The sequence below is a fragment of the Asparagus officinalis genome, chromosome 1 (genome assembly GCF_001876935.1).
Source record: "Asparagus officinalis chromosome 1, Aspof.V1, whole genome shotgun sequence".
Classification (NCBI taxonomy): domain Eukaryota; kingdom Viridiplantae; phylum Streptophyta; class Magnoliopsida; order Asparagales; family Asparagaceae; genus Asparagus; species Asparagus officinalis.
The window spans coordinates 120859963-120883193 of NC_033794.1; the positions used below are offsets into that span (position 1 = coordinate 120859963).

At 36.8% G+C, this 23231-nt stretch overlaps 1 protein-coding gene across 3 annotated transcripts; it reads right to left on the reverse strand.

Annotated features, from left to right (window-relative positions):
* On the reverse strand, positions 1982-21393 carry LOC109829221 (CTD small phosphatase-like protein 2). 3 transcript variants are annotated; one of them, XM_020396381.1, is made up of 6 exons: positions 21244-21393; positions 19223-19345; positions 17624-17726; positions 13479-14000; positions 3035-3372; positions 1982-2416 (listed from the first exon to the last, which is right to left on the reverse strand). In XM_020396381.1, the coding sequence occupies exons 2-6, from the start codon at positions 19223-19225 to the stop codon at positions 2258-2260; spliced, it is 1125 nt and encodes a 374-aa protein (XP_020251970.1). In that variant the 5' UTR covers positions 19226-19345; positions 21244-21393; the 3' UTR covers positions 1982-2257. The 3 variants fall into 3 exon arrangements, with proteins under 3 accessions (XP_020251970.1, XP_020251971.1, XP_020251972.1); XM_020396382.1 differs by lacking the exon at positions 21244-21393 and adding an exon at positions 20925-20962; XM_020396383.1 differs by lacking the exon at positions 19223-19345 and having other exon boundaries at positions 21244-21366.

Consider the following 23231-nt stretch of genomic DNA (forward strand, 5'->3'; position numbering starts at 1 on the left):
ATGACATGGCAATGATAAAGATGATCTGATAAAATCAACAGCTACATTGTTATTACTTGCATTATCTAGTGAAAGAGAAAATATTCTTTCTGAAATTTCTAATTTCATAAGTTCTTCAATTATTAAATTTACAACATTAGCACCAGTATGTGACTCTTCTATTGCAATAAAAGAAACAACTCTTTTAAACATTTACCAATTTTCATCAATCCAGTGTGCTGTGATACATAAATATCCAGTTTGTGCTCTAGATGTCCAAATATCAGAAGTTAAAGAAAATTTACAGTTTAAATTTTTAAAATAAGAAACTATTTTTTCTTGTTCTTGCTGATAATATTTTAAAATATCACGTTGACAGGTTTGACGAGAAAATTTTTTAAATGCAGGATAAAAACCATCTCTAAACATATCTTCAAATTCATCATCTTCTACTAATTTAAAAGGAAGGTTTTTAAGAATGATAAACCTGATTACGCATTTCCTGGCTCTGGCAGCGTCATAGTTCCAACTACCGAGACTACCAGAAGAGGAGGATTGAGAAATCATAGATTGCCGGATATCACCTTGAGGAGTCTGGCCTTTGTTGTGTTTATCTAAATGGCGTTTGAGGTGGTTGGTGCCGCTCTTATGATGAGCTTGAAAAATCTTGCCGCACAAAGCACACTTAGCCTTCTGGGTGAGGATCCTACCGTGTTCATCCTTGGTGACGTCGATCTTCTCATAAAAATTCCACACATCGGATCTTGGCCGTTTAGGAGCTCTTGGTGCAGATTCGTCGCCACCGGATTCGGGATTAACTTCGGTAGGAGGACTTATAGTAGGAGGACTCATAGTAGGAGGACTCATTTCAGGATCAGGAAAAATGTTTTGCTCTTCATAATCAGATCCGGAAACCATTTGATGAAAGGATTAGAATGTATAAATAAGAGAGTATAAGAGAGAGTATAAGAGTATAAGAGAGAAGAGATGAGTTTTTGGTGTGAAGAAAACAAATGAAAACCCCCCTCTATTTATAGAACCAGCCCCCTAGGTAAATGACCAAAATAACCTCACAAAATAGCCGTTTTTTACCGTTTTTGGGGGCAAAACGGTCAAAGGGCCAATCTGGCCGTTGTTACCGGGCCGGGCTGGTCCGGTCGTTTTCACACAACGGTCACCAATGGTGACCGTTGTGGCCTGCCACACGGGCCGGGCTCCGGGCTGCCCGGCCCGGATGATGCCCGGCGCCGTACTGTTCCGGACCGGGCCGGGCCCGGGCCGGGAGCCGCTGAGGCAACCCGGGCCCGGAACCCGGCCTGGCCCGAATTTCCGAGCCGAGGCCGGGCCGGGCCCGGGCCAGCGGGTAAAATGGACAGCCCTATCTACAGTGCTACTACAGGGACCCGAAAATGGGACAGACAGAGGAGACATGTGAGGTGTCCCCCTCTATCTGTCCCATTTCGGGTCTTTGAGGCATTTTTGAAATGTATATTCTCTCCCTAAGCACTTGCACATATGTTCAACGCCGCATCAGATGACAAAGGCAAAGCTGCGCTTGGAATCATCAACTAAACAACTAGGGCATAAAAGATAAAATATTCTAACTATCATCACAAAACGTCGAGTGTTTAATTTCCATCTGATATTCCCATGGAATAGACCCAGCCATCTAGATTTGAGACAACCATTGTTGTCACCCTACATCTCCTACAAAGTTTTACACAAACAAAAGAAGAAGAATACTTCAAATAAAAATGATTTTAAGACCACAATTTACAAGGACGCATCTCCTTATCAAATATGCTGCTGCTGCTTACGCATCAATGAAAACAGAAACAAACACTTGCAAATTACAAGGATTCATCTCTTATCGCATACATTCATCACTTTTTGTGACCAGAATCTACATCATTAACCCACACTTCGAAAAGCGATTCAAAGAAAAGATCACTACTCCTGCATTATCAAGTGAGGCAATCTAACAATTGTAACTCTCTTCGCCTATCCAACCATGATGTTATATGCAAGCCAAAACAGAGTACAACTTCATTTTCCAAATTGTCAACACACCTCATAAAACATAACCAAACATGACAATAATTAATATGTACAATGAATACTAGGCAGTCTGCACACACAAATACAAAAAAAAGTTTCAAAATTCAATAACCTTCCTACCAATTGCCTGAGCTTACGGCTAGGAAAAGAATTAAAAATGCCATTGAGGCTTATTATGACCGCCAATTCTATAGAAGGGGTGTTTAAAGTTAGGCTAATATCACTCTGCATTACCAAATCTCTCTGCAATAATAGGACGAACGTCATCAGCATCAACAAGAGTTTCAAGAAAAGGAAGCAACGAGATGAGTGCTTGATCTGATGGGTCATCAAACCAACTCGTGATAGGTATTCCGTTATTTACTTGCAACCGGAAAACCTGTAATCGCAAATGAAGAAAGCAATAAAGATTTGACTTTTTAGAGGTTTAAGCATCATCTTGCATTTTAATAGATGACATATCAACAACAAAGCATTTATCCAAAATTTTCGTGGTTTGCTACATGAATCCTACTCATTCATTCAATTCTGATGAGGGTTATCTCAATCAAGTTAACCATTATCATATCCTTCTTAACTTTTGTTAACTTCTAAGCAAGTTATCTTATACTTGCATCTAGTCCCCGTTAATTATAGGACAAATTTCACTTAACCCCCTCAAGTTTGAGAGGTTTTGCACATAACCCTCCTGAACTTTGTTTATTCCACTTAACTCCACTGACTTTTGGCTGTCTCACTTACTGCAACACCCCCCACCCACACAAAAAAAAACACACACACAAACTTTGAAGTTTTCCAGTACAAGCCCTTGACATTGTTAACTGTTAGTGGTGAATGACCAAATGCCCTTTCTGAAATATAAACCCCCAAAAATGATAAAATAATAAAATTTACCCTGAATTGTAATCTCAGCTCATCAGTCATCACTTCTCTTGATTAGTGCATTTAATGGTCTCCGTTGCATTTAAAATAAATAGTGAATAAGGAGGAATAGAACCTGTGGCGAGTTGTCAACTATCAAGACTTTTGCGAGGTCAACTCCTAAAACAGTAAGATCTTTGGTGTAGTTGCCATCGGAGAATATACAAGATTCACGATACATTCGCTTAGAGAATAGATTCCTGTTGGGATCTAGAATATCGAGCAGCTGTTCAGCATAAATGCTCTGGCTGGCTGTGAAGATTACGACCTCAAACATGTGAGAGACTCTCTCAAGGAATGTTTGAAGGTGGGGTCGTCTTTTCACGTACACAGTGTGCTGCTTCATGTTAAAGAAAACTTGGAAACTGAAGTCTGCATCTCCACAATACTCTAAGGTGGAATGGACAAGAGTTTCTGCACAGAATATCAGAGTGAACTTCAGAGATATCTGTTGTAGTATTAATTTGCAAAAATGGTCATAATTTAATTTAGCTTAGAAGGAAACTCCAAAAACAGTAGCTTCAAAGAATCTTCTCAAGAAACATATACAAGAATAAAAGCAAAGACACACATAAAACCTTGAAATTATTTAGAACAAACTTAAAGGTCATTTGAAGGTAAGTGGCTAATTGCATATGAACTATCAATGCTAGCACATTAAGTCACTGCAATAAGGTCCTGAAAAATCTAAGGAAAACTTGAATTAGAAAAGAATGACATATTGATGTGGATGATATAGGAGAACGTTTTAATTATCAGCCTCAGGGAATGGCTGATATGGCAATAAAAGAGAGGATTTTAAGCAAGTAGATATGGTTATACTTCATATGATGCTTTGGAGCATGAGATCATTTTATTCATAATCCAACTTTGTTTTTGCGATTAGTTACTACTTACTGTAATCTCTTTCATACTATGTGGTCATGTTTCTTTCATCTCTGGTCTTCATAACATCGCAAGTTTATGACAAACAATCACATGCTGCATCTTTAAACTTTCCAATGTACAATAAGTATAGTCAACAGATACATATTTCTGTGTGCAAACAAGATAGTCAACAAATTTCTCATTGTGTGTAACATCTTTAACGTTGTCAGTTTAACTTCACAGAAGGGTTAAGATTCACCCAGACATTAATTCATTAAATCTGCAAAACTGCTTAAAAATATCATAGGCAAAATAGACTCAAGAAAATAAATATCTGCAGTATAGTGATAACAACAACTACAAAGATAACATTTTGTTTAAAATGGATTGCAGTGACGTTTTATATTTACAGATAAATATTTACTAATCTGTTTCCAGTCTTATAATTGTAACAATATGTCAAACCATATTGCTTTGTCAGCTGATTACATGTACTGGCTAAATACATCAGAAGGATTAGGCTCAAATGCAATCAACACCTTAAGGACCTAATTGTGGATGACACATTTTAAATGAAGAAATATGAGATGGGGCTAATGCAGAGAACTGTGAAAGAGCATAACTCCTTTCAGATGTTTCTACGATAGACTATTGTTGAGCGCTGAGAACAATCACAAGTAACAATTATACAGATTTTTACAGAACATCACGATATAGTTTTGACAATACAGACAGATAAAAGGATAAAGGTTATAACATTGAATAGTAGTCTAAAATGAAAATTTTGTGAAGGTGCTACTATAGAGAACCAGACATGGAAGTACAGCATGTAGATAGTGAGCATCATCACTCTATGTTATCTTAATGATCACTTCAGGTGATGTTAACAGTCACTATACTTGACAGAAAGACACTCAACGAACCAATATTCTTATAGTAGATGACAACAGTATCATCCAAGGTGAAAATCAACTTTATGCATAGCAGTTATTAAATTTTATACTTTCAGCCAAAAATGTAATTTTACTTTTACTGAACAGGTTTAGCGAACTAAATCTGTCAACAAATCCTCTTCTCTTGTAAATTGTAATATAACACATATTCTTATAACAGTAATCTTCTTTAGAAGCATACCTTATGAATTTATAAAGTTGTGAGAAAAGGTGAAACCAAGGTTGCTTAGGTACAAGTACGCATATGGACACGGGTACGGGACACGGCAAATTTGTAAAAAGTAGGAACGGCTCACTATTAGATATATATATATATATATATATATATATATATATATATATATATATATATAGATATATAGAGAGAGAGGAGAGAGAGGAGAGAGAAATATGGATTATGCTTGGCTACAAGCCACCAAATTTGAGTGCTTTGGTAGTGAGTGTTCCCTTTCCCATTCACTCATTACAATTTCAACCACTCCCAACCCATGTGGCAGTGTGTGCCGATTTCAATGAGTGGCATGAGAAAGTGACAACTCACTACCAAGCACCTTTTTTGTGCTTTGGCTACCAAGCATACCCATTTTGCTCATATATATATATACTATATATATATATATATTATATATATATAAATAATATATATATATTTATATATATATATATATAAGTAACAATTATATTAACTATAGCAATTTTACTATGTTTAATTTCAAATTGAGAAATAAGCTCATTCCTTAAAAAAAACCTACAAATTGACTTCATATCATCAAGTTAGTGGACTCTTAACTCAAAAAATATAGTGTCACCCACACCAAGATTATGTGACATAAACAAGGTTCAAGGGTCTATGTGAAAAAAACACCAGTCTAGAGGGAGGTGGGCTTTCGTGAGTAAACCAAAAAGCTAGTTGAGCCCAATTAAACAACCCGAATGATACGCTGAATAAATGTTCACAAAACAAATCAACGGCCCAGATCCTCCAATCCTAGAACGAACGCCTCAGATCCACCCCATTCCCACTCCCTATAAATGCCCTTCCTCATTCCTCACCCCAAACCCTAATCCTAGAAAACTCGTCTCCCCTCAAATCCTCCCCTCAAAACCCTAATCTCCCCTTCCCTGCCGGAGCCTCTCAAAACTACCGCCAACATGCGGATCTTTGTCAAAACCCTCACCGGCAAGACCATCTCCCGACCCTCGCCGACGCTTCCCCGACCTCGTCGAAGCTTCCCCAAAGCTTGTCGACGCCTCGTCTTCGATCTCCGAGCTTCCCGACACGTGGGAAATGAGCTGCTCCCGTGTCCCCTCCGTTTGGGTGCGGAAAAAGTACCCAAACCGCACCCGACACGGGTATGGCGCCAAAATTGACGTGTTGGGGTATCATAGAGTGAAACCAATTTCTGAACTATCTAAGAACTAAGAAGTTTAAAACACAAATCATCACTATCCCCAATGCATGAAACCCAAAATTCAAAATAATTAAGTCATGCCCATCATTATAAGAAGTAGCATGACAGAGAAAAACAGTTAATAATAATAATTATGAATGATGTGATTACGACGAAGTTGCCTGGGTTTCTTAAAGATATTCATTCCATTGGAAATTTGGATTAAGATTTAATTACAACTAAGAGTTTGGAGAATTACATATTACTGCTATACCAAAATGCAGCACATATCTCTCGTCCACCACTGCCAGATTGGAATTTCATTAGCTTACACGAAAGTTTTGCATAAATGAAATGGTGTTTTTAATAGATTTAAATACGAAAAACTAATGCAATTTAATACTAGTAGTTCTATTATACTTTAATGCATTCTAAATATGTCAACCAGCATCTCTATGATCACGCATGCCTCTTATCATGAAAATGTAGTTATTGAAAACACATTCCAAACTGTTCTGAAATTTTTTGTGTACAGTTGCCAATATTACACAAACCTAAAGTCTAAATCACTGGCAAGTACTTGGCCAAGGAATATGTATTTTTCATAAATTTCAAGGGCCAAATTATTATAAAAAGAAACTTCATCAAGTTTAATGGGTAACAAAACCTATTTGTGAATGTGCAATTTTAATGTTTCAGGTTCTTGCACCAACTCTCAAACTTAAAAAGACAGTACAGAAGAAGAGGAACAATACGTTATTGGAAATTAGAGCAACATTTTCTAAAAGTCTCACTGTTACTATTATTAATCCTGATGGACAATGTTACATTAAACGCTGGGCGTTTCTAGGCGTCAGACTTGACGCCCAGCGTTTAATCGCCTAGGCGGGCGCTTAAGTAGTTTCTGGCTGTTTTTTTTAATTGTGATACTTGAAGATAAATATATATACTCAATCAAAGATACATAAATACTAAAATACCAACATTATTAACTAAATTGCTTGGTTTACCAATTACAATAGCTCTTTGTATGTTTATACTTCTCAACTCAAATTATAAGTTCATCTCAACAGTGAAAAACTCATTCTCAACTCAAATTACTGTTAACTTATAAGTTATTGTTAAGTTTAAGTTAACAATAAACTTAAACTTATGTTTACTGTTAACTAAAATATTGTTAACTTAAGTTTACTGTTTACTTAAACTTAAGTTTACCATCAACAAAAAACTTAATATTAACTTAAACTTAAGCTTAAACTTAAGTTTACTGTTAGCTTAAACTTAAACTTAAACTTAAGTTTACTGTTAACTTACACTTCTTAAGTTTAAATTACTATTGTTAACTAACTTAAATAGATATTTAAGAAGTACTATTTACCTTGTTAGTAGTTACAGATATCGGGGAGCTCGATAATGTTACAGAAGGCGCTAGGCAGACTAGGCGTTTGAGTGAGTACCTAGCGCCTAGACCCCTGAACGTACGCCTAGACAGCGCCTAGGCGTTCGACTATTTTTAAATTATTTAATTATAATAATTGATAAAAATATGTATTAAATTCATATAAATTTTTAAAAAATATAATAATTTTAGTTCCACAATAAATCATGCATACTTAGATACTAAATAGCCAAAATAATAATTAACAAGGGTAAAGCCTAAGATGTTTTTTTTATTTTTAATTATAATAATTGATAGTGAATATCAATGTTATAGAAAGCTTAGATGTTGGACTGGTGTCTAGGCGGATTTCTTTCTTCATAAGTGGTGGTCGATGAGGTTTTGTTGAAGGTCGGAGGAGGTAGTGGAGGTGTTCATATTTGAAGGTTAATGGAGTTTGGAGGACATGTAGGCTACAACACATAAAATCACAACCAAGGCCTACAGGGTGCAATCCACGTAAGCATGCAATGCTCCCCTAAACGCTCGTAAAATCTAGGTGGGCAGCCTAAATACCACCTAGACGTTAAACGATAGTTAGGCGGCCTAGGTACCGCCTAGGCCTAGACGAACGCCTAAGCGGACTAGGCGGGGGTTTTTTAAAACAATGCTGATGGAGAAAGAAAACACAGCTGAAAATGAATGTTGGGATAAACAACTCTCTAAACAGTGCCTGCCAAATATCCCTGGCCAAGGAAACAATAACAAGAGAAGGGATTGTCAGACTACTACCAAAAGACCAGTTAGTGACTCCAAATTGCCCTAAAAAGGAAACTCTGAGGAGCTCTTAAAGCCAAGAGACAAACAGAATACTTTGTAATAATGATACTATTTATAATCTCAGTCAGCAAAGACGATGGTTTGTCTCCCTAGAAACAGAGGGCATGGCAGGCTGCCATTTCCCTAATGAAGTCTATAAAGATCAGCTGCAAAGTGCAGGTGTAACATATTTATGGTGCCTCCCCTCTCTATGATGCCTTTTTAAAAACAATGGCTTGGCTCATGGCTTATGATGATCTATATATAATTCAAAAGTGAGGGATTTGATCAAATATCCAAAAGATCATATTATGATACACCAAACTTCCACAACTTCTACCAAGGACTAAAATCAAACTGAAAACAAATAAATTATATGCCCATGCGCATCAAGCATTTAATGCCATTTGATATCTGCAGTTTTTGAATCACTGACTCGGGCCCATTGTCGAATTGTACTAAGTGGAATATGGAGGTACTACACTGGTTCGTTAATCATTGATAAAACAGCAAATGCCACCAAAAGTACTACCTCATTGAGTATTTTCACAATCGTTGACTAAATAAGCGTTAAATCTTTCTGGATGGCTGCATTAGGGAAGTGAAAGTGGAAGACCATCAGAACATCATAACAAAATTGGCTCATTAACCTCCCTTATCAATCTTTATCTAGAGGCAGCAAAAATAAGGTTAGTGGAGATGGAAATTGAGTTCATGTCTAATACGGATTTTAATGAGCTATTAATATGTATAGGAGATTCTGAAAAATACCAACTGAAGAATATAAGACCCAATTGACATGACCTATGCAACTTATGCTGAAAAAAGCCACAACAAGGATCTGATATAAGCAGTAAGGATTACAGGAGATAAATCCAAAGTAGACTTGAAAGGCCAAAAGTGAGCTAAATATTCTAGCTATCTAGATGATATAGTCTCTAAGAGAAAAGAGTACAGCAGAATCAATATTGTCAGTCACCATGGAAGTATCAAATAGGACAAAAAATAAATGTGATTTAAAGTTATAAATAATAATAATAATAATGTTTGAAAAAGCTTTTTTGAAACTCACTTCGTATCTTTTAGAAGGGTAAACACTTAGAAACTCAAGAGAGAAGCTATTTGTCCCTGGAAGCTTATGCCTCATGGTTTAAAGCATAACACATAACTGATGCGTGCGCTTCGCGCTTCAAAAAGCGCTTCTCTTTGAAGCGCACGCTTTAGACAAAATAAAAGGATATAAAATGAATGTTTGCTAACATTAAAATTGTTGACATATTAATAATATGTAGGGTGTTATTTGTAAGTTTGTAGGGGCCTATATAAGCCCAAGTTATCTCAGCAATGAATTAGGGTTTTCATTCTTTATGGTATCAGAGCTAACCCTAGCCGCCGCCCCCTCCCCCTAGGACCGCCGTCCCCGCCCTAAGCGCACCATCCCCTCCACCGCCTAGTCGGCCGCCCCCGCTGACGTTTGCAGCGCAAACCACACCGGAAGAACCCCCCCCTCTCTATTCGCGGCCGAACCCCCCCCCCCTCGTCTCCTGCTCTCTGTTTCCGATAGCCCAAGCGCCCAGCCCCCCCCCCCTCCCGCCCCTCCGACCTCCTCATCACCCCGTGACGAATCCCACCCCCCCTGCAGACCCCATAACAAACTCCCCCCTTTTTCCAGACCCTGAACCCCCCTCGACCTTCGCTGCTACTCGAACCACCCGCACCGCACCCCACTACTTGCCGACGCCCGGTCCTCCCCCCTTGCTGCACCATGTCGAACCTAGAGTTTGGCATGGATTCTCTCGACTCAGTCCTCGAACTGATGACAGGAAGAGTATATATCTCACGGCGATGAGATATATCACTGTTTTTTATTCTTATTTTCTCTGAGAAACAAGAATTTGTTTGAGATCTTACTCTTGTTATGCAGCAGAGGTGCTGCCGAAATTTTTACTGCACACAACAAGGGTCGAAAGAGAAGGTGCACAGGTGTTGGGTCTGAAGCCTGATCGATGGAGGGGATCATCAAGAAGTTGAACCTCGCGGAGGTGTCAACTTTGATGAAGCTGATGAAGTTGTCGGCTGGTGAGAGCGCGACAAAACCATCAAAGAAATTGGAGCTTCCGACCATCGATCTGAAGCTTGATGGACCGAGTACTTACCTGAGCTGGTCGCGGCGGGTGAGATACACCCTTGCAAGAAGAAACCTGGAGGGTTACTTGACAGGAGAGGCGACAGAGCCGGATGAGAATTCGGAGGGAAGAGATGAGTGGAAGTCCACTCATATATTGGTGTACATCTGGCTCCTTAACTCGTTGGTCCAGTCGATCGCCGCCACAGTGGATGGCATTGAGAAGGTGAAGGACGTCTGAAAAAAGTTGAGGACCTATGATGGAGTGGGGAATAACCTGAGGGTGTTCCAGATTAAGGGAGAGATCGACGCCACAGTCCAAGGAGATAAGACTGTACAGGAGTATGCCACAGAGCTGGAGCGGCTGTAGCTAGATTATGATCACTTCTCGCCTCGGACGAGCTGCAAGGACCCGGGATGTAAAGAACGTGAGGCCTTTCTACAGGAGAGGACTATGGTGTTTCTCAAGGGATTGACATTAGAGTTCGCTCAGCGAATTGCATTACTGCTAGCTCATCCGAAGATTCCCACGCTTGAGGAGGCTGTCTCTGCTATGATGCAGGAGGAGACTCGTATTAGGTTGTAGGCGGAGACAGGTAGACTTCCTGTGATGAAATCAGCACTGACAGTCTCTAGCAACACTGGATCCAGGGGAGAGACTCGGCAGTGCTACAACTGCGGTGCGGTGGGTCATCTAAGGCATGCTTGCACCAAACCACCCAAGGAAGGAGATTCGGATGGACGTGGTCAGTTCGGAGGTCGTGGTCGTGGCCGTGGCCGTGAGGGTCGACGAGGTGGAAGAGGAGCAGGCAACCGGGTGAATCTGATGGTAGCAGAGGAAAAAGAAGAAGATGAGGTGGTCTTTACTGAGGAGGATCGTGCTCTCTTGACGATACTCAGGAGGAAGCAGAAAGTAGCAGGGGATGGAGACTTGAGGAGTGGGACTGAGGAGGCATCCACTTCGTTCTTCGCCAGAGGCAACACTGCTACATATGCTCATCCGACCAAAGGTACTGATGACATACATGCTCTTGCTTCTATGTCTCCCGACAGATCATCAGAATGGATAGTCGACTCCGGTACGTCTCGACATGTGACAGGTAATGCTAGTGAGTTCTCATCATATACTCACCTAACATCATCTGATAGTATTCAAACAGCTGATGGTACATTTCAACCGGTGGTTGGTAAGGGTACAGTCGATTGTACTGGTTCTGTAACTTTGTTCAATGTTTTGCATGCTCCTTCCTTTCCAGTTAATTTTTTGTCCATTAGTGCTATCATCCTCCAACTAAAATGCATTGTTTCTTTTAATATTCCCAAGGTGATTTTCCAGGAGAAGGGGACAGGGCGGAGACTTGGGACTGGCACATGACATAGTGGACTGTGGTATGTGGATCGTGAAGGGTTGGATTCAGCGTTGGTGTCAATCGTAGAGAAAGCAAGAGTAGGATCTAAAATGAGTGCTGAAAGTGAGTTAATGCTTCATCACCAGCGTTTGGGACACTCATCCTTCAGTGTTTTAAGTAAATTGTATCCATCTTTATTTGAGAAAGCAAATAAACAGAAACTTGTGTGTGATGCATGTGAGTTTAGAAAGCTTACTAGAAGCTCTTATGTCAGTTCTGGTCATAGAAGTTCTCATGCATTTGACTTGATACATTCAGATGTCTGGGGGCCTTGTTCCACAAGTTCTATGAATGGATACAAGTATTTTGTTATATTTATTGATTGTTTTTCTCGTGTTACTTGGTTATACCTGATGAAAAATAAGAGTGAAGTGTTTGGTTGCTTCCAAAACTTTCATAGGAATGTTCAGACTTAATACGGAGCAGTGGTGAAGGTATTGAGGTCGGATAATGGGACAGAGTATACCAACAGAGCGCTTGAAGAATATTTGACAGCTCAGGGAATACAGCACCAGACAATATGTCCATACACACCAGTAAAGAATGAAGTTGTGGTGTGATAACAAGTCAGCTATCAGTATCCCCAACAACCCAGTGTAGCATGATAGAACCAAACACATCGAGATCGATAGGTTCTTCATCAAAGAGAAGTTGGATAGTGGACTACTGGAGCTAAATCATGTTTTAACTAAGGACCAGACAGCAGATTGTCTGACTAAGGGACTTAGCTTATTAGATATGATTAGGGGATGTGACAAGATGGGCTTAGCGGATATCTTTCGCCCATCTTGAGGAGGAGTGTTGACATATTAATAATATGTAGGGTGTTATTTGTAAGTTTGTAGGGGCCTATATAAGCCCAAGTTATCTCAGCAATGAATTAGGGTTTTCATTCTTTAAAAATGTCCCTATGTACCTCTAATATGTCAATATGAGTGTAAATAAGACATATATGCTATGCATGTAGCTTAGTTTATTATGATTCAAGTCTATACTTCACATATTTAATTCTTATTTACTAGCAGGACATGATTAAATCTATTCGTAAATTATTATACCACTAAATATTATATGTTCATAAATTTTCCAAATTCTAAAATTAAAATACTTAAGAATCATGAGGTTTACGCTTCACGCTTTGAAGCTTATGCCTCGGTTCATTAAAAGGTCTAAAACTTAGCCTTGCGCTTTTACATTTCTTGCTTTATTCATTTGATACCAAAAGAAAGAAACATAAAAGTAAAAAAATATATATGAGAAGATATATACCATAAGTATGAGTCAGACGCTACAAGTCATATTTGTCAGGTCTCTTGCATGATCTAAGTTTATATTTCCACTAACCATTGGCTTCATTGGAAAGTGGAAACTCACTAACATATCAAACAGGAAACCAGAAAAAGACAATCAGCAAAAACTAACAAGCGACGTATACATGAGAGTAATAAGTGAACTAATGCATTCAACTAAAGCCATAGGAAACTATATTGACCAAATACAAACTGATATTTGAAGTAAGTGACAATATAAACTATGTTACTATATAAGTGAATGCAAGAAAATTATTATTTAGTTTACCATCTAAATCAAGTACTAGAGTGATAGGCTTCCTTTTTGTTGTTTCCTTCTGTAATAAATTAGGCCAATCAGCTTCCGATATATCAGGTAAATTTCTGAGAAATATCTGTGGGTCAAAACATTCAACTTCCTCCGTGCCACTATATCTGTAGCCTATCTCAGTTTCCAGTTTGGATGTCATTTGATGAATTGCTAAGTAAAAGCATGAATCATCAGAAGACATTGCAGCTTCAGTTGATTTGTCATCATCAATGCTACTGACTTCCAAGGGTTTTTCGAGGGAAGGCAGTACCATGTATTTAGTCTCATGATCAAAAATCATTTCATATTGTATGTGTTCATAATCTTGAAAACCAGCTGTTATGACATCAGGATAGCCAATATCACCAACAAGGGGTGAAGCAGCAACCTCAGAATTGTAGAGATCCCAAACGGTGCAATTTTGGGCATCACCAAAAGTGAACCTTCCATTGATGCTATCAACAGAAACCAGCTGAGGAAGTTCCAGGCTATCATCTCTAACTGCAAAAAAGAAATGAAAGAAATAAGTATATTAGATAAAACTACAGAACCTAACAAAATACAAATAAAAAATATTTAATAAATAATCCTGAAAAACTAAAACAAATCTAACAAATATGAAATTTTACATGTAACCTTATGCATAAGAAGATCTCCATTAAACAGGCATCTACAAATTTTATCAAGGATCTAGCCAAACTACAATGGAGTTAAATATAATAAAACCATCACAGCAGAAATTTATCAGCTCTATTGCTCCAGGAAAGGAAAGATGGAGAAAGAGGCACACGAATATGCTTTCATGCAGACCAATTTACTATCAATATTAACCTTATAAAGTTCTTTTATACCACTTAGAAGAGAAAGAAAGATAAGGCAAATTTTAAGTAAAATTTTGAATGAGCTCACACATTCTAGTAGTATTAAAAGATTGCATCTACCTCATGATGTTATAAACACAAGAATTATCTCGATACGCCTCCATCATTTCATTATCCGTGTCTAGAATTGAATGTAATTCAGTACAGAAAATATGAAATATATTTCCCATCTTCTAGATTTTCTTGATCTTTGGCAGAATGGAGAGTTGTTCCTAGACGACGTGAGCTTAAACTCATGATTGGTAAGGTCGTTTCCTACCTGCCAACTGCCTTCTGGAATTCTTGCATTCCTCTTTTATTTTGTCTCATAATGTGTCAACTTTTGAATGATCATACTGGACCTGGTCATAAATATTTCTGCCAGACCTTTCAAGGAGAGTTATGCTCGTAGCCAATCCCGGTCTTGATGGGAAACTCTTGGATGATGGCAGTGACCCTATTATCATTTCGAACTCTAATGCTCTAATAACTCTAATACCAAATTGTATTACAATTATCACCCATATGATATTTGAGCAAGAACTTTTAAATTATAATACAAATGTCTACAATGAAATATTTTATATTAGATAAAACTTCAAATGAGTGCATATACCTTGCAGAGTGAAAAAAGCAAAACTATATTTTATCCTTCTATTACTCTACAGCTAGTGTATTACTGGTTGAGACAATAATATGGTATTAGATACATTCACAGAAGGATAACAACCGCCACGCAGTTTAAGTTTTAAGACAGCATGTGTCTTTAAAGCTTAACTCCCTTTCCACACAAAAAAAGGCGGGAAAGAGAAAAGAAAGGATTCACTCAAGAGAGGTTTCTTTTTTTTCTTTTTCTTTTTTGTGGTGGGGTGGGGGAGCTGTTGTTATTAGTTGGTGTAATTTTGCGGTAAGTGGGATAACATTTGGGACAACACAATTTGGTGTTATTCATTAGGACCTATGTAGCATGGACACAGATCCGACACGGCCATCCGACACGCCGACACGAGGCAAATCCTAAAAAATACATAGGATACGTGTGTTCGACACGTGTTCGACACGTGTGTCCGACACGGACACGACACGGCTTCATGTTATGCGTGTCCGTGCTTCATAGATTGGGACATTGGGAGTGAGATTCTACTCTATGGTGTTATTGGTTTTTTTGGAACAATAGTGGGATAATTACCCATATGGGATAAAATTATCCCACTCATAGAGAAAAAACTTTGCTCCCAAGTCAAAATTTACCCCAACTCTCATATTGGGATAGTTTGAGACAAGTGGGGTAATTTTGAAAAACATTCATATATTAACTACAAATATATGTCTAATTATGCTAGATATGTAATGAAATATTAAAAATAACTAAATAATAAATTATAGCTAAATATAAAATATTAAATAATTAAAATAAGTAATCAAGTTTTTAATATATTATATTAATTACAAATGTAACATATTATGTTTTAATATTATATTATATTTTATTATAATATGATATAATACAATATAATACATTTTATTATATCGTATAATATAATGTTTTTTATTATTTATACTATACTTATTATTAGTATGTGATATTACTTATAATATAATATATTTTAGATATTTTGAATATATTGTTGTAATTATCATATGATATAATATTTAATTATAATAATATAGTATATAAAATATACAATATATTATATTATATAATAATATATAATATAGTGTAATATAATGCATTTTGTTAATTTATATTATACTATAATTATAGTATGTGATATTAATTATAATATAATAAAGTTTAGATATTTTGAATATATTATAGTAATTATCATATGATATAATGTTTAATTATAATAATATAGTTTGTTGTAACATATTTATATATTTATATTATATTAGTTATTTAAACTATATTGCCAAATATTATTATAATTTTTTATAATTTATCATAATGTAACACTTTATATATTTGTTATAATATGATACACTTTACTATAATATATCTTTATTATTTGAATAAAACAACATATAATTAATATATTAGAAAATACTATATGATAATATATTATAGTAACATATTATATATTATATTACACTAAACTTATTATTAGTATGTTATATTAGTCATAATATTATACCAAACTTATTATTAGTATGTTATTAGTATGTTATATTAGTCATAATAGTGTAGTAGTTTCGGGTTTCTAGTCTAGTAGTTTTGGCCTTTCAGTGTTTGGGAATACCAATTTGAGTTGATTGTTGAAAAGTTAAATTGGCTTTTATTTTCCAATGGTATAATTCTTTTTGCTACTAACTTATTTAGCGCTAGGTAGGTTGGATTAGGGTGCAATTTTAAAAGTTTTTAGGGGGTGGATTGCAAATACTACAGGGGATTATATGCAATTTGTAAATGTTTACGGGGCCAACTGCACCCTATACACATTACCTAAATCCGCGCGAGCTCATAGTGATACTCTAGTACTACTAGTTCAAGCATACAGATTTTGTATAAGACTCTTCACTCAGAATTGCTGGTTCACAACATTCAATTGATGATTGAGCTCATTGGATTACTATATATGAAATATAAGTTTTTAACAAGCAACTTGACTAACAGATAACAACAGAAAGTGAAGACGGCGGCGGCAACACAAATGCCCCATAACTTCTCTTTTCCTACCGTCCTCTTTAATCCTAAAATCAGCTGGTTCTTGGGCTGTTAAGCATGAGATAGCCCCTGGTGATACTACAGTCCAGAACATTATTTGGAAATCAAACTAGATCTTACAAGCTTTGCATCTAACCAAGTCCATCTGTACCTGACTATGATGCTCCAAGTAAGGACTTCCAATGTTGTCTTTCATGTCTCTTGCCAGAATAAATGCTTAACCATGAGAATTGCTAGTGAACATGATTCCTCTGTCAAACAATGCTACCTACAACTGATTCTTGAGTCCATGCGAACTACTATATAGCAGATTTCCTTCTAGATCACAGCCGATTAAGACTATTCTGCTTTAACTTTGTGTGTATAAAAAGACACACTAATGTAATTTGTTATTCCAAAGAGACCAAAACAGCAAACAAGCTTGTTACACATCACCTTTAATTAGCAACAATTAAATAAACAAATTGAAGCACTCATGAAGAATGGAGAGGGAAAGGGAGAAAGTGCAAAATAATCAGAGATATAGTGTGAAAAATAAATGGATTAAAGGTACAATAACGTTGACTCCTACTGAGCAAAAGATCACTCCTTAAGGGTACCTGCATCATTGTGGTTTATGGGCCTAAACTGAGAGTCATTCTGATCAAACACAGGTGAGAAGATTGTTTCCATGATCGGTGGAAGTCCAACAGATAATGAAACCTGTGATTATTAACAAAATGAAAATTAGATAGCATGTGAAAACAATATCTAGAAAATTACATTAGTAAAATTGGAATTTATGCAGATAAAACTGATGCTTTACAAACATAGAATCACTATGTAAAGCTATTTAGTTGAAGAAGGAAGAGCAGTGATTGCAAGGTCTTGTCTCTGGTTGAGCATCTAATTTCATCATGGTGTAATTGCTAAGGAATGTAATTGCTAAGGAATTACAACAACAATGACAACAACAAAGCCTTTATCAAGATTTTTTGGGATTTTCTACATGAATCCTAATCTTAACGTTTAGTTCTGTTAAGGGCCATCTTCTCTGTTAAGTTAGTTACTATCATCTCTCTTAATTGCTTTCAACCAAGTCCTCTAGTGTTTTTTTATCTCATTAACTATACTCATCACTTCTCTTAATTGAAGCATGTAGTGCCTCCGTTGTACATGACCTAATCACCAATTGATTCTATTTTATTTTATCATCAATAGGAATCATAGGATCATACTCTAACCTCCTACAAGTGCATGCGTTTTTTATCCTATATTTCAGCGTAAGTCTAAAATTCCATTGTAAAGTTCTCATTTCTGCTATCTTCTTTTTTAGTTTTCACAAATATTGTTTCTTAATTGTCCAAAATTCTGAAACACAGAGCACTGTTGGTTTTATGAATGACCTTTAGAATTTCCCTTCATTTTCACATGTATTCTATGGTCACATAAGATTCCAAAAACATTCTTTCCTTTTAAGCATCATGATTTGATTTGATGGAGCATGCCATCCTCAATCTAACAACCCTGGAGAATAACCCATCAAAAAATGTCACCAAAAAGAGTACTGTGATTGTTGGTCTCAGAACATTACATTAACCTTTTGGCCAAAGTATTCTTCAAGTCTTAAACAATTATCAGAACTTCGCTAACCAGTTTTGTTAGTCCGTCTTCATAACACAGAAGCACATACAGTAACATTCGGTCTGTGTTTAAGTAAGGATTAAAATAGACCTTAATTTAAACGATTTACAAAAGAGAAATGATTATAAGTCGCCCAGATATTCTAATAGAGATTTTCTCTTCTACTAATATATATATTTACTTTCAAGTAATAAGTAAAAGGCTAGCCACGAGTAGCATAACCAATTTCCAGGGACTGCATTCTTGAACCATGATGCTTAAGTGAAAATACCAATATTAACAGTTATTAATGCAACTCTAACTTGAGCACAAGAGACATAATAGAATGCAAGTCCTTATGCATATGAACAGGAAAGCTTCAATTCAAAATAAACCTATATCCAGAAGTGTAGCCACCTATAATAGTTTCCCCAAGAAAATTAGCTAATTATGGAATTAATGGAATATAGCAGAACTGATTAAAAAAACCCTCAAATTGGGAAGCAGTAGAAGAAAGTTTGGCATATTGCAGGATCACAATCTACAGTAAGAAGTGACAAATTATATGCATGAAATCTGACAAAACAACTATATACCATTGACCAGTGACTCTAGTGTCTGAAGATGACAGGTGGAACTTCAGTAACAGAGCAGGGCCTTGAGGAAATATAGCCTGGTAGGCATTCACTACAGATTTGGGCTTTCAAATTTCAAATTATCTGCAAATAAGCAGAAATCATACATACTAGGGAAAATCTTGCAAAAATCAAATTCATGAAGTTCACCGGATATACAGCAGATCTAGGATCAAAATTTTTAATCAATTTTGTAGTATCATATGTCAATAGGCTCAGCCAAGGTACATTATGTCAAGGGGATTTTCTGAATAGAATATCAGAAACTAAACTTTTATTCCAATGAGGGCCACTCTGATATTTATTTCTTTTTCTCACAAGTAGAAAAATCGCTATTTTCAGTTGCAACAAAAAAAGAAAATGTACTTGTTACCAAAGAGCTTCTGCATTCCTCAATAACAAAGTTGAGAAAAATGCTTATCGAGTATATACCAACTTCCAGCAAAATACGTGCGATATGGACAACTTCAAAACAAAAAAATCATTCCCATGCAGAAAGTGCAGTAAACCAACACAATAATCCACAATAACCTTCTAACTAAGAACCATATCATCTCAGACAAAAAATAAGCACGAACAATGAACCAATAACTAAAATCATTCTCAAACTTCATGAAAACCCAAACCACATCCCAACTCAACAAACTTTAACGACATACAAAGAGATAAAAATAAAAGATATGAAAGAAATCGAACAGTAAGCAAGAACCAAAAGCAACTAATAAAACTCACCCTTAATTCCCCAAAAAAAAAATTGAAAACCAACATATATTAGTTCGACGGTGGCAGATCAAGCGAAGTGGTGAGCTCGAAAATACCATCCCAAAAACTAAACTACAACAGGTGCTGCAACAAATGATCCAAAGGAACCAAAATCACACATCCACATTCCCAGAAAAAAAAACATACCTCAACGTCTGAACTTATTTCCGTATCTCTTCACATTCAGGCCAGAAAACTAAACCCATATCCCAATTCCAAAAAAAACAAGCTTTAATCAAATAAAAAAGAAATGGAAGCAAAAAAATTTTAAAAAAATAAAAATAAAAAAATAACCAGACACAGCTATCAGCAATACCCATGAACAAAAATCAATCCCAAGAAAGAAAATTAAACAAAAATAGGACATTTGTTTTTCAAAAGTACCAAAATCCCAATTCCCCCGAAATTGCACATTAGAACAACGCAAGGCACCAGAATATCAAATTCAACCAAAACAACAAAATTTAACGAAACAAATACAACATATCATTTCAAGCATAAAATGCAAAAGAAGGAGCAAACAAACCAAAGTGACCGTCTAAGGTGATAATTAACCATACCCATAAATCCCAAAACAGAAAATCCCACAACCATAGCAACAAAAAATCCAAACCAAAACCCATAACTCAATTTCCCCCCATAACGCAAATTACAGCAACAACAAAAACGGCAAAGCATCAAAATCAATAAAAACTCCAGCAAGAAACAAACTTTAGAAATGAACAGAATAGTGAGCGAAAAAAAAAAAGCTAAAACCCATTACGATTCTCAAATTAATCCGGAAAACCCCACAAGAATAAAATGAAAAACAAGTAGGAAAAACGACAAAATAACCTTCTAAAGTAATGATTAATACTACCTAAGAACAAAAAAAAAGAAACGAAAATTCAGTAAAAATTACAAATAAATAATCCAGAACGACCAAAACCCACGTTCCAGCTCCCCCAAGATCGCACTCTACATCAAGATAAAAACAATCAACAGGTCAAATTCATACACAATCAAACAAAAATCATGAACCCCGAGCAAGAATCCATTACTAAAATCACTCCAAAAAAACTCAAAATTCATCAACAACTACAACAAATGATCCAAAACAACCAAAACCCACATCCCAATTCCCCCAAAATCGCACGCTACAGCCGCAAAAACCACTAAACACATCAAATCCAATCAAAATTGAACAAATATGACGAACCCAGAAGAGCAAGGAGCCATACCTCAAAGGAGGAAGCTTTTGCCTCCTCCTCTCTCTAGCGCCCACTCTTTCTCTCTCTAAACTTACGAGAGAGAGTAAAACGAAGAAGAGGAGAGAGAAGGCGAGAGCAGGAATCGCCTTATAATTGACCTGTCAGAGACCGGCGCTTCACGTCACGCGGATCGCTGGTGGAGGAAACGAAATGGACGGCTGCGATCTCACGGCCAATGATTTCGGCTGTCCTCACGTGCGAGGCTACGGCGCTGGGGTCAAACTTGCGCCGCTCTCGCACGTGCGGACCTCCTCTCGAGTGTCCTTGCTTGTGATGTTGGGGGCTTTTTTAGGAACGAAAAAATTGTTGGGAATAATGAGGATGAATGTTTACGTATTGGTTGGTGGTGGTCGTGAGGAAATGAGACAACATTTTCTCTCCTTTTTTTTTGCAATTTAAGAAAAAATAATCGTAGAATAGTAAAAATTGCAAAAATATGATCAAGGTTATTCTTAGTTGGGGTACTCTAGTTCCATAAGTTGGAAAGTCAAATATATATTTTTTGTGAGAAAATATGTATCCAATACGTGGTATTCCACATTTAAATGGTTCTTCCATGGATTCTCCACTAAAATTCTGCACAAAGCCTTGTACAAGGTTGATCCATATTTAAAATGGTTAATTAATACTTAATTTTTGACTTATCTACTATTAAGGATGTGAAGAATTTGAAGCCAATTCGAAAGTAGCCAAAACCATCTAGAAAAAGGCAAGGAATTATCACTAACAACATCCATAAGTGAAGGAAAAAAGTCCATAATTTTGTGATATTGATTATTGATATTTAGTAAAAAAACAAAGCGGGCTATAAGATATGAACCTATCAAAGGTTCGATTCCATTGGAAGGATTCTTGGATGAGATGAGAGACAAAATAAAAAAAATCATGTTTGATAGAGGACTTCTCAAGGAAAACTGAGATTTGGTGAGGTAGAATGAGGAAAGAGACAAGGGAACATGAAAGGAAAATGTAAATAGGGCGGGCTTCTCTTATTTGGAGGGACACACAAATATTTATTTAATAATTTTTTTTATATCCTTGTATATTTCTTCAAATTACCTTATAATGTTTAGTTGATGTCAGACGTCAAACAGGGGGTTTATGTCAGAGTTATGAGAGTGTTTAGGGTCCTTAAACTCCTTTAGATGACTGGTTCCAGAGCCCATTGTTCTTCTCTATACATAAAAAACTCGTAAGAGGGCGGAGTTGAGTTCTCCGGTTGTTCCTCCAACGATCAAAGTTGCCAAAAAAACAAAAGAAGTTACCCCATGCAGTGTAGTTTCCTTTTACTGTAGATTAGAGGGGTATGAATGTAATTGTTGGACTTTTGGTTCATGAAAAGCTAATTTTGTCTTTGTGAATAGTCCCACATCGGAAAATGAGAAGAAGTTCAAGAAGTTTATAATGGTTCACATCTCAATGGGCTTTGAGTTAGTTTGAGCCTAGTATTGTTTGGGCTGTTGCTCCACACGCGTGCGCGCACGCTACGCCGCACCGCACACGCACGCGGTTTTTTGCCTCTCAAGTTTTATTTTTTGCACGTTTTACACAAGTTTGTAACGGTTGCGGGAGTTATGGAAACGTGTAACAGACGCGGGATCTCAGCATAACGTGCGTGGTCTATCAGCAACGGTTATGAGCTGAAGGGGCTATATAAGGAGCTGAAGCTCATTCGGAGAAAAACACAGCAACAAGGAAGATCCTCTCTTTCGTAGAGCCACTCTCATTCCTCTAAAAAATTACTCTGCTACTATTTTCTTATACTTTTGGGTAACCATTTTTGTCTGAGCAGAAGCTCTGCTACTCGCACCCGAGTACAGAGGCTGGCCGTTTCCGGGGGCTTTTACCGCTAGGGGGATACTCGCACCCGAGTACAGAGGCTGGCCGTTTCCGGGGGCTTTTACCGCTAGGGGGAGAGGATCGACTACGCCAAGGCGATAGACGGGTCCTCTACCTCC